The 12121-nt window shown below is 32.9% G+C and overlaps 1 protein-coding gene, 1 long non-coding RNA gene and 1 pseudogene across 2 annotated transcripts; 2 read left to right on the forward strand and 1 right to left on the reverse strand.

The window, feature by feature from the left end:
- The first annotated feature begins 414 nt into the window (after window positions 1–414).
- Window positions 415–956, forward strand: LOC121119656 (glutathione-independent glyoxalase DJR-1.1-like; annotated as a pseudogene).
- A 4605-nt stretch (window positions 957–5561) lies between these two features.
- Window positions 5562–6356, reverse strand: LOC139905824 (uncharacterized). The gene is made up of 2 exons (XR_011780893.1): window positions 5926–6356; window positions 5562–5869 (listed from the first exon to the last, which is right to left on the reverse strand). It is a non-coding gene; the product is annotated as an uncharacterized lncRNA (long non-coding RNA).
- A 3032-nt stretch (window positions 6357–9388) lies between these two features.
- Window positions 9389–10906, forward strand: LOC121120051 (uncharacterized). The gene is made up of 4 exons (XM_040714898.1): window positions 9389–9602; window positions 9758–9881; window positions 10049–10316; window positions 10373–10906. Exons 1-4 carry the CDS (start codon window positions 9389–9391, stop codon window positions 10904–10906), a joined length of 1140 nt encoding a protein of 379 aa, XP_040570832.1.
- Window positions 10907–12121: the final 1215 nt, after the last annotated feature.

The raw sequence follows: 12121 nt of genomic DNA on the forward strand, positions 1-12121 counted from the left end.
GCCCACTAGACTTCATCACACAATCAAATAACTTACGTGAATTCGAAAGACATTTCAGTTTTTTCACTAGAAAAGATATACTCTTTAATACTAGATGGTGGGCTAAGTACATATATACCTGTTTTAACGATAAAGATGTCATTTGGGTATAAAATTGCAGAATTTATATCTGCAAAATCAAATTAACTTTAAAAATACTTGTAATGAACAACATATAGAGCTAACTATGATGAGATAAAGGGGGGCGCTTAATACGGAAAAAATTAGTTTCAAATTAAATTGATATAACTCATGAATTTTTTTGAGATTTTATTATTAAAATTTTTGTGGTAAATTATTGATTAACTTGTTTCCCTTTTTATTCTATCGTATATTTAAAATGACAGAAGTTGGAAGCTCTCTCTCTACACCGCTATGGGGTCCAAGTATGCTCTTGTTCTTCTTGCTGAAGGTGGAGAAGAAAAACGAGACCTCCACTATCGTGGATTTCGTCCAACGAGGGGATATCACCACGATAATGGTTGGTTTGCCCGACAGCGTCCAGCCCATCAATTGTTCCCTGGATATGAAATTCATCCTAGAAACGGCACTCAAGAATTATCTCTCTGAGTCCTTCGACACTGTCATCATGCCTGGTGGACTTTAAATTGTTTAGCACCTTGGAGCCTCTCCCACTGTGAAGGAGGTTTTGGAAAAACAGCCTCACAGTGGGATTGTGGCAGCCATCTACGCCGCCCGACCCTCATCTCCTCCAATGGCCTTGATAATAAAATCAATTCATATCCCTCCTTTAAGGTTGATTTCGTCAAAGTTGGCTATCAATATGTGGAAGACGATGTGGACCTTTCATCCCAAGTTGTGGACATGGAACGGCATTTGCCTTTTCTTTGAAATTGGTCGAGATTTTTCAATCCTTAGATAAAGCCAAAGACATTAAGGAGGCCATGTTTTTGTAAATACATATTTATATAATAAATCAATAGTAATATTATGTATAATTATTTCAAATCTTAATCATGCAAGTACATATTATTATGCCAATCATTTAAAAACCTTAGTATTAACAAACATTCCAAATACTTTTTTTAGCACAAATCATCCAATCAATATTGACAACATTCCCATTATTTGTCCACAAGATTAACAGCTTTGAGTACGTGGATACCAAGATTGAGAAAATTCTCCAGGCATGTACCAATTACCACTTCAAGTAAGAGATCTATACCTTTCCACTAGATGATATTCACTCTCATACATGTAGTGAGATTCATTTTGTTACCTTTTGGAGCAACAACTTTTAGTCTCCCTCCCGTCCGAATTTGAATCCCCTGGATTTTGAAACTACTTCTTTGTAAATACCCATGATCACACAATACGAGAATAGAATACCCACACCGCAAAGGAACCCCAAGAGTGGCTTTAGGCCAACATGCACTTCTGGTAAAGAACTTCTAGCCGCCGAAGAGTCCAGACTTGCACCGCCTAGACAATTTTATTTTTACAAACGTGGAGTTCAAGGACTACTGGTGACGCCATAACAGCTCCCACGCCCTGAATACCTCTGTTAACAAGGATTGTACCTCCAGAAACGCCGTATCCATCCAGAGTGTCTGTAGCAGCTTCCACCGCCTCCTGAATTTCACCATCATTTCTAAGGGTGAATACATTGACTAAAACATGTTCTTTGGGTTTCAATAAATAACTAATAGTTTATAAACTTGTTTCATAACTCATGCAAGATCCAGCCATGTACATCATAATTTTTATTTATAAATGGATTACTGGTAACGGTTGGCCCGGTTAACATTCTAATTTCATTTTTTGTCTTTTTAATAAAGTATGATTAAAAAAAAAAGGGGGATCATTAAATTTTATATTTATATTTAGTCTAAACTAAAAATATTTCATTTTTATTTGCATTCACAAATTGAAAAAGAAGACAATATTTCGGATTTTAAAAAAATGCGCCGAATGAAAAAAAGAAAAAGAAAAAGGAATGCTGAATATACAAGATAGAGAGATTAAATTTTCCACTTTTTTAGAATTTTGATTACGGCTAGTGCAGAAAAGCTGTCATATAGCATGAAAATTACCTAAGCAAAACTATATTATCTTACGAGGTCACCCTTAGCTCGCACATCTTGATAAAATGATAAAAAAAGCCAACAACTCTTTACTTGGTGAATATCTATATTTTTAGTTATTTCTTATAAAATAATTATGATACACTTTTTTTATCTTATAAAAAGTGCTTAAACTATTTGTTTGAAATTTTGCGATGGACAAGAAAAAAGAAAAAGAAAGTGACAAAAGTAAAGAAAACTTGATGATCCTTGCATAGTGCACTTCTTTTTTTTTTACAATTTTACAAGAAAAAAATAAATAATTTATTATATAATGCTCTTTTTTTGCTCCATAGAGTAGCTGTAGAAAAATCTTTATAAATGTTTTTTATATGTTAGAATTATTTCAATCAAAAAAAAAAAAAAAAATGCAAAATAATGATTAATGCTAAATTATAATCGTTATTGACGAAATAAATAAGTTTCGTCTCTTTTTAAAATGTGATGTGGATGTGCTACCTAACGATGACATCATTGGAAATAAAATTTTCTTTAAGTTATTTTCTTACCACATGACAACTTTTCCGGCCTAGTCTTAATCGAAATTCGAAGAAGGTTGAAAAACAAACCACCTTAATATACGTATCTCAATTGTTATTTTGTTTGAAAGCCCTATTTCAATAAATGGATTTTTCAATAATTTGGACTTGATGTGTTTTGTCTTGGGCAATTTCCCTTCTGGCAAATTTTCTCCTCGGGTAATTTTTCTAGTAACCTATAAATAATAGGTGAAGTAAAAAGTCCTGAACGTTTTTTTGTATTATTTTTAAATTAAAATTTACGTAGTTAGGATTTAGAAGGTTCTAAACAGTTTTCTGGCTAATCTTTAGTTCCTGGGAAAAAGAATATTTGGTAACATGCGGGTCCAATTCGACAATTTCCATTATTTTATATACATTTTCGATGATTTGCCTACCATATAGTGCCTTATCTTTTACTTCATATTACTAGAAAGGAATCATTATTTCATTTTTTAGATTGTTTGATGAAGTGAGAAAAGAGAAATATTATCTTTGATAAAATAGGGAAATTGATAATTATTGAGCGTATTTCAAAGGCCTTAAATAGGTCAAAGCTCTTTTATCTATTATGTTTTGTAAAATTATTTATTGCTAATTAATTGTAATTTTACATATTACAAATATTTATAAAGTAATTATTTTGATAGTATCTCGCAAATTTTCTTTCAAAAACAAACAACCCACATTCGATTATTCATACAAATATCCACCTCTCTTGATAAACTCAGTCAAAGGGCCCTAAGAAGCTTTGGTTGGCCCGGGCAACCTCGTGCAGATCCAACTTTTCCTTGTAATGGGTTAGCACTTTTAATTTACATTTCCTTTATGGATGGAGTAGCCCAAGGAAGACATTATACCTTCCAAAAAGACAGAACACCGGCCCACAAGGCTATAAAAGTGCTGGATGATTGGTCTACAAACAACCTTGACCTGTACCCAGGAAATTTTTATACCTGGTAGAGGGCCAAACATGAGGCCTGCGCCTGGTTTTTTTCGTTTGTGAAGGCCCTGGGCAGTCAATTAATCGTACAATGACAATGCTGGATCCGCATTAGATCGCTCGGGACAACTGGCACTATATGGACAGGGTTATCAAGAGAAGCAAACGGCATTCTGAATAATTCTATGTCATTAAATGTAGCTTTCAAATAATACAAAAAATTGTCATTCTTGATGTTAGAAATGGAATCCTCATCTTTTAAATGATCATCATGACATCAGAACATAGATAAATAAAAATACATTAAATGGTCCAAACATCATTTAGAAAAGCATGAAAATATTTCTATTAGAGTTTAAAATTTATAACTCTTTATGAGGTGTGGTTGTCTAGGATTTTTTAAGCGTGTGCTAAATTTTCTTTTAAAATCATTTTTTATTTGTTTGAAAATAAACTTTGAAGCGATTCTGCACCCTATTTTATGTTTCGTTAAAAACATCAAACTTCTTGTTTGTAGCTGAATTACTATTTTAAATACGTTTAAATCCCTTACCCATTAATTATGAGATTTACCTCAGCTCTGATCAGTCTCTTGATTCATAGGCCAACCTTTTTCTTCGAAGGGACCCCTATCTTCAGTTATGCTAATCTGTTGCTTTTTTTTCGCTCGCCGTGACGTCATAAACTATGATGCATTATCATGCACCCTATCATTGTTTAGTTCCTGAGGAGTTATCGTCCTTTTTTTTACTAGATACAAACTATCATGGATATAATATGTTAAAGAAAAGGTAATTTTTTGCTTTGTTTTAATGCTTTATATGAAGTGTTACAACTATACAAGTAAATTTTTGTGTTGGCAAGGTAACGCCGTGATTGATTTATTAACCCGTGATGAAAATCGTCACAACTACCTTTTTTGTGAAATGAAAAATTTGAAAAAAATACAAGGTAGTTACTTTGATGTATTTTTCTTGTTGCCAACATTTGATTTTTATTTATATAATAGTTATTAAATATTATATACATTGAATTGATAATTTTATCCAACTAAGTATCAATAGCAGAGTATGAAATGAGATAAATTCAAAAGAAAGGGACTTGATCGATATTAATTAATTTAAAAATCCAATTTTCTTTCTTGAGAGCATAACATGAGTCAACTCATGAAAATGAATGAAAACTGCTGTTAGGAAAATTGAATCTATCTTTGTTTTTTTCATAAAGCCTGTTGCACATATACACCTTAATAACAAGAATTCAAATTTGCCAAACCAACGTTTTGAATACTGATAGGACGAAAGAAGGATAAAAATCGACAGCTGTTAACGAAATATATTAGAAGCCTTTGTGTTAGTGTGTTTAGTTGTGAATGCTAATATGTTCATTATTTCCTTGCAATATTTGTTCAATAAATAGATGCAAACTTAGTAATTAAAGTCTTGGAGTCTGATTGTGATAAATTTATCATTCAGAAAGAAAGAAACATGTATTTTTTAAAACAGGATTATATCAACAATTGATCTTTCTAGAACTAAAAAAATAAAAGTAACAATTATTATGTTTCATACCGAATATACAAAAAAACATTTATTGCTTAAATGTATATTTTTATTAGTTTATAAATCAATGCTTATAGCTTTATAAATTTTAGAATAAAAAATCATAGACGACTTGTTTTTCTTTAGTAGAAAAAGTAAACATTTGGTTTTTGTTTTCCCCCCTTTCTTTTCTTTCAAAATGTATTAAAAACGAGTAGATTTTCTATTAAAAATTATCAGAGGTCACGTTATTGTTATCTTTATTGTATCACGCAACCTTTGAATAAACATGAACATAAAAAATACCAAAATCCTCTAGTAGTTAGTTAGCCAAAAAAGTCTATCATAACAACTGCTATTTTCTTTTATGTACTCCAAGACTATCACTGTTATATCATCTGTTCACTATTATTAAAATGAATTACATATATATAAATTTGTAATATTCAAATCATACATAGTATTTTATTCGATACTATATTATCGTATTAAAAGTGTAGAATGCAATTGCCTTTGAGAATGATGGTCACGATTTTTTCAGACAAATAATAAAATAGCCAATTTCGACATCTTATTTGATAGGTGTGAACGATAAGTTGATTAGGTAATTCGATAATTGGCGATTTCACAAAGGTCTCCAAAATGTTAGTTTTAATTGCTCAATTTAAATTACAACAAATTATAATCCTTACGCGACATTGGATCTGATGGCATTTTTTTCCACCAATGTCGATGATATTGAATCTGTATAAATACTATCATAGTATTGATATTACAGTATAGTTAGTTATAATTATTACAGGGCGAGGGCTCAAAAATCAGAATCCTTAACACGGACGTATAATACAAGGTCCTAAGGTACCATATATTTCCATGGTTGAAGAGCACGTTTCCCAGAGACAACTATGTGTTTACCCAAGACAGCACTCCTGCACACACGTCCAAGAAGGTACAACATTTCTACAGGGAGAACATGGCTGCCTTTCGGTCGGTAGACTTCTAGCCTTCTTCTTCACCCCACGTGAATCCCTTGGACTTCGCTGTTTTGTGAGTCTTGGAAGGCAAGACAAACATGACTTCTCGCCCGAATGTCAAAATCCTGAAGGTCGTGATCACAGAGGAGTGGAACAACTTATCCCCAGACTTCATTTAGGCTAGCTGTGCTTCTGTTTGTCCCCATAATTCAGAATGGAGGGAGACATATTGTATAAAAAATGTAGAAAATTATTGAAATACTAACTTTTGATTCAAAATGTTTGGCTTGGTTTTAATTTTTTCCCGCCAAAATACCCAAAATATTTAGGCACTAGATTAGACGGGCAAAAATTAAATTTTCTCAATTTCATAATTTTTCCAACACCCCCCCCTCCCCCAGAATACAGCAGTCAATAGTGTACTAACCCTTGTGAGGAAAATAATGGTGATAATTAACATACACTGGACGCTTTGGGTGTGAGTCATATTTTCAAAAATCATTTTTGTAATGCAAAACAAAAATGGCATTTGTACATAGAGATTGGCAAATTCGTCTGTCTATACCAACAATAGCAGAGACATCCCTGAGGAGTTGATTTGCAATTTTTGTGGAACTAACATCGATACTTCCTTTCACCTCTTCCACTTTTGTTCTCCTAATGCTTCTGTGGTAAAAGTATTAGAGGCTTAGATCTATAGGCATTATAAGGAGAGGATGAGCTCCTCCAACTGGTTGGTATCAACGTCGGCAAATACAAGAGAGGCTTTCAAAATATAGTTTGTTTAAGCTTGTAGCTTAAGAGTGACTCTGAAGGGACACAAAATGGGATAATATTTAAAATATATGTAATTAATTATACTCAATAATGATATAACCCTGCTATTTTTATAAAATTGATGGAAATGTTTTTTTTTTAAAGTTATCAGTCTTGTATTTACAAATATTACTCATTTATAAATATTACATATTTTAGTTTCTTGAAGTCTTTAATATACCTTCTGTAAATAATTATTCACTAAGCTTTTGGTGGTGGGTGTATAAAACCGACAGAATATCGAACGGCAAAAACGTCGAAAAGACAAAACGTCAACGAGACAAAACATCGACTGACAGAACGTCGACCGTAGATATTAAAATAAGGGGCTCCCCCAAATGAAATGGCTGTTTTTTGCTTCTGCCGTGCCCCAAAATGGGATGAAACTCCTTACCACTATTTAAGCAACTACTAAGAGCTCCTCACAGGCCCTATTTATGCTCCAAATATTGTGGCGTAATTGGGGTATTGCCTGGTCCAAAAATGGGATGAAACCCACCGCCAATATTTAAGCAACCACTAAGAACCCATCACCATCTTCATCTTGTTTTGGGAACTTGAGGTACCCCAAAGCAGCCCCAACTTTCTGTATATAAATTGAGGTGTTGAGAGTGGCATTTGATCGGTTGTTTGCTCAAATCTCATATTATGTTCTTATTTTCTCTTTTTTTCTTTTTCTCTAAACCTTATATCCTTTTTAAAAAAGTTAGCACAGAGACATACCAACACTAAATGAGAATAATTCTTAAAATTTTACATACTTTACTTTTGTTTTCTATGAATTTGATTGTTGGTCAAGAAGTTTGCTTTTAGAAAAATGTCTTTCATGGCCTTCTAAACCTAAAAATTGTTACCTATATCAGTCACCAATAACAGGGTTTGACCGAGAGAAGTGTCTTTTCGAGGAACAATAAATCAATCTAAAAGTAATGCCTCAGTAAGAGACATATCATAACTTTACTACCAATTATAGCCGTTCACTCTTACACCCAAAATCCTAATGTGTTATTTCATCTTATGCATGCAAAAGAAGTAAAGAGGGCGTATAGTAACTCTAATAAAACTAGCAATGAAATTTTGGGGCATGGTTTTATTATTTTTCCAATAGACAACAACCATTTCATGCCTTATATATTATTGCACATTATATATTTTTATAAAAAAAATCGAAAGGAACATCAATTTTAACAAAAAATATAAATCTCGTTTATTATTATACAAAAGCGAACTATTCTTGAGGCAAAATGGCTTTAAGATTAAATCGTCATGAGGCAAAATAATTTAACGCAAAACTACCAAGTGCCCATACAAACAAAGGCAAAAACAAAAAATTCCTTGGCTGCAGTAATTATAATAATATTATGGAATAAAATAAACTGTTCTACTTCTAAAGAAGAAGAATCTTAAAACCTAAACTAAAATTAAGTTGTATAATGCCAATAGTAATGCAAAAAACAAAAATAAATATTGGCTAACTTTCATGCGAGGTATTGGAAAAAAACGGATTAAGAAATTATAAAAGTAATTGTATTGAACGAAGAATATTTTTGTAATAATAAAATGAGTGTTTTATCGTTCTTGCTGTAATTGATTAAATTATTAATTTTTTTTCTATTAGTCGATAGGCGAGACCGGTGAGGGTTGGGCCAGTGGGAGAGTTGGGCCATGCGCTGTTTACAGTAATTGGTTAATCACATGCTTTTGTTTACACTCAATTATGTAAGTATGATATCACTTCCTTTCCTTCATGTTAGCCAAGCATGAGAGACAAAGGTAAGCTGTGCAATCTACAAATTTTGAAATTCTTAATGAAAAGTTAATTCTGTAGATGTAACAGAGCAAAAAAATATGACATAAATTTGAGTTGATATGCTGGTAATTTTATTAGCTGTAGATGGTTGAAACAAAACTGGATGTGTTAAGTTTAAAATCTAAGCAATGCATTGTTTTTAGTGATTTGTATCTCACGTTATACTTTCAAACAGGAAATGGTGAGAGTTGGGCCATTTACATTAGGAGAGTCTCACTTGTCACATATAAATAATCTCCTCTATTTTTCTATATTATTTCTATGTACTTGTTAAATATGAATACACTCTATTTCTATTCATATATATCCCTACTATAGTTAGTGAAGGATGTTGTTTTTATTAGGAGCTCATGGTATACTCTAAAAACATTTACATACAAGACTCTTTGTATATCGAATACATAATACGTGAAACAGTACTTTACTATATGTAATATAAAATAGAATATTAAGACAGGAAGGGGAATAACATAAAATAAGAATACACAACAGTTATTTTTACAGTTGAATTTGGGTCGAGTGTACAAAAGAAAGAATACTAGGGCTATTGATAAAGAAGGTTAGGCAAAGGCAGCTGAAAGAAGGGTAAATGGAAATATGTTAATTAGAGGAGCAGCGACCAACTTGGGTTTGTCAAAGACTACGTTGCAACGTTACATAAGCATGCCCCCTGAAGAACGTCTGGCCCGTGGCTATGAACAGTGCAGAAATCTAAATCTGACCATTCCTCTCTTCATTGAGAAACTGTTGGGTAACCAGATCAAAGATTTGAACAATCGATACCATGGACTAACTCTTTTAATTGAATGGAGTTATGAGTTTGGGAAGGCCAATGATATTAGTATGCCAGACTCCTGGACCACCAATTCAGCAGCTGGTAAATAAAATCGCATTGTTCCAACAATGTGAACATTTTCAATAGTTATTCTTCCAATTGACTTTGCTTACTACATTCTCTCGTACAAGCCCAATACGATGAATCAAACTAAACTGTCATTTAAATTGCTCTAGTATTCTAGTATTGCATTTGAGGGTTTCGGAAGCCAAATGGGCTTTCATGTCGTAAGCCGGAAGTTACTTTATTGACCAGATCTATACCATTTAACAGAGTGACAGTTGCCGAGTTATTTTCTAATCTCTCGGATGTATACAACAGGTAGTAATATCAAATATTAATCAAAATTCAACACAACCTATCTTCAAGTTAAGAGCATACGACATTTCTACAACATAACAAGTCTGTTATTGTTTTGTAATAACTATTGATATAAAACTAGTGAGCTTATAATTCTTCTAATCGCTTGTGACCATGTATTGTTTTAGATACAAGTTTTCTCCACAAGATGTATATAACATAGACGAAACAGGCTTTACAACTATCCAGGCTCTATCTATAGCAGTTAGTCAGGTTGGGAAGAAACCCGTTTGGTCTGTTACTTCTGGGGAGAGAGGACAACTGGTCACTGTTCTATGCAGCATCAATGCTGGTGCTTCAGCTATTCCCTGTTCTATGTGTTTCCGTGGGCAAAAGTTAGCCCACCCTTCCTCAATGGAGCCATGCCCGGAGCAGAGGCTTCAGCTACCATATCTGGTTGGATTAACAGCTAGATATTTTCTGACCAATACTTGCCTTTCCTCATACGTCAGACAAGATGCTCTAAAGACCTCCAAGTTCTTCTTACTATGGACAATCACGAGTCCCATGTGTCGTTGAAAGCCATAACCATAGCTGAAGACAATGACATTCTAATACTGCCATTGCCTCCAGATACATCTCACCGTCTGCAGCCATTAGACAGAACAGTGAATGAACCTATGAAACGGTGTTACGACAACGCGAGTGATGATTGGCTGCAAAGCCATCCAGCACGTCAAATCACCATTTATGAAATTGCAGAGTTGACAGAAAGAGTGCACACTGTTGATTTTACTCCATCAAATGCAATTTCTGAGTTTCAGGCGACTGGGATTTCCCCCCTCAACAGAAACTTCTTTCCAGATTATGCTTACCTACCTTCGGATGACCCATACTGCCCTCTCTGCGAACCTATAGAGTCTCCTGAACAGTTGAAAACAGCTGTTGCAGAAGAAACACTCACAGTAACCCAACAAGATCAATCCATAGATAATCCAGAACAGTTGCAAGCAGCCTCACCAACCAACCAACCAGCCAACCAATGAATTTAGACTTAAAGTCAGATGTTGATGTTCTCAGAAAATGTAACTTTGCTACAAATTTAATTGATTAAATCATGTGCAGAACATATCAATCTATCTTGAGTATAAATATGAATGCTGTAAGATAATTTATTTACATATTATTCCCAAAACACTGTAAAGTGGCCCAACCCTCACCGGTCTCCCCTATAGCCAAGTGAGGTTCAATTGAGAGGTTATTGTGAGGACTTAGTACGAAGAAACCATTTGCAATAATAATTGTTGTAATAAATTATTATTGTGTTGCATATTTATCTTTATTATTTTATAGTGTTGGACTCGATCATGACTCAAACTCCAAAAAAAGTGACTTTCTAAAAATTACTCAAACTCCACCAAAATATTTAAAAAAAAAAGGCTAACTTGAACTCGAATAGTAGTCGAAACATGATACATTTAAGCATTTGGGCTTACAAATTTGTCCTTAATATAGGCCTGTGAAAATAGGTTGTCAGATTTTTTTGCCATAGAGACAAGGGTTTCTACAAAAATACATTATAAAGTTGGATTCTCGGTGGTAAGAAGTTATCAAAAAAATACGAATAACTTTTTCCCCAACCTAATATTTATAAATTTTCGATGCTCTTTGAATCGGAAATAAGATCATAAATAAAAGAATATATATGATTCCTCTTTTATTCATTTAATGGTCTTTAGGACCGATATATCCTTTTCCCTTCGATGCAGAGTTTATCAAATCTAGCTAAAGGTGGTTGCAGTTTTTGGGAACAAGAAAAATTCACATTGTACGGTGACTTTTTTAGTACTAAAACCTGTACAATGTGAGAAATTATTTTCCAAATTCAACCTTATAATATTTTTCTTTTGTTTTATTAAAAGTATGGTTAAAACAATAAATAAAAACTAAACCTCATAAATGATTTAAAAGAATGTATCACTACATTTAAAAAAGTATCACTACAAGACACTTGTAAAATAACTGTAAAATTTCATTTTATCCGGTATTACTTGATTTTTAATCCTGTCATTTCAATGGACGTAAAATTTAAATAATCATAACTGAAACATTATTTATTCAGCAACCTTTTTGTTCCAAGTTTGTATTATAAATACTAACCAAAAGTTTTAAGTTTAGTTATCAAATCAAATACTTAGATGGCACTTGCCATTTATGCAAAATTATACATTTGTTTCATATGAATATATTGGCATAATATG

The sequence above is a fragment of the Lepeophtheirus salmonis genome, chromosome 6 (genome assembly GCF_016086655.4).
Source record: "Lepeophtheirus salmonis chromosome 6, UVic_Lsal_1.4, whole genome shotgun sequence".
Taxonomy (NCBI): Eukaryota; Metazoa; Arthropoda; class Copepoda; order Siphonostomatoida; family Caligidae; genus Lepeophtheirus; species Lepeophtheirus salmonis.

Coding starts and splice junctions, on each gene's coding strand:
- LOC121120051 (XM_040714898.1), top strand. CDS start 9,389: ATGCCCCCTGAAGAACGTCTGGCCCGTGGCTATGAACAGTGCAGAAAT. Junction 9,603..9,757: donor GACCACCAATTCAGCAGCTG/GTAAATAAAATC, acceptor ATTGCATTTGAG/GGTTTCGGAAGCCAAATGGG. Junction 10,317..10,372: donor GGCTTCAGCTACCATATCTG/GTTGGATTAACA, acceptor CTCATACGTCAG/ACAAGATGCTCTAAAGACCT.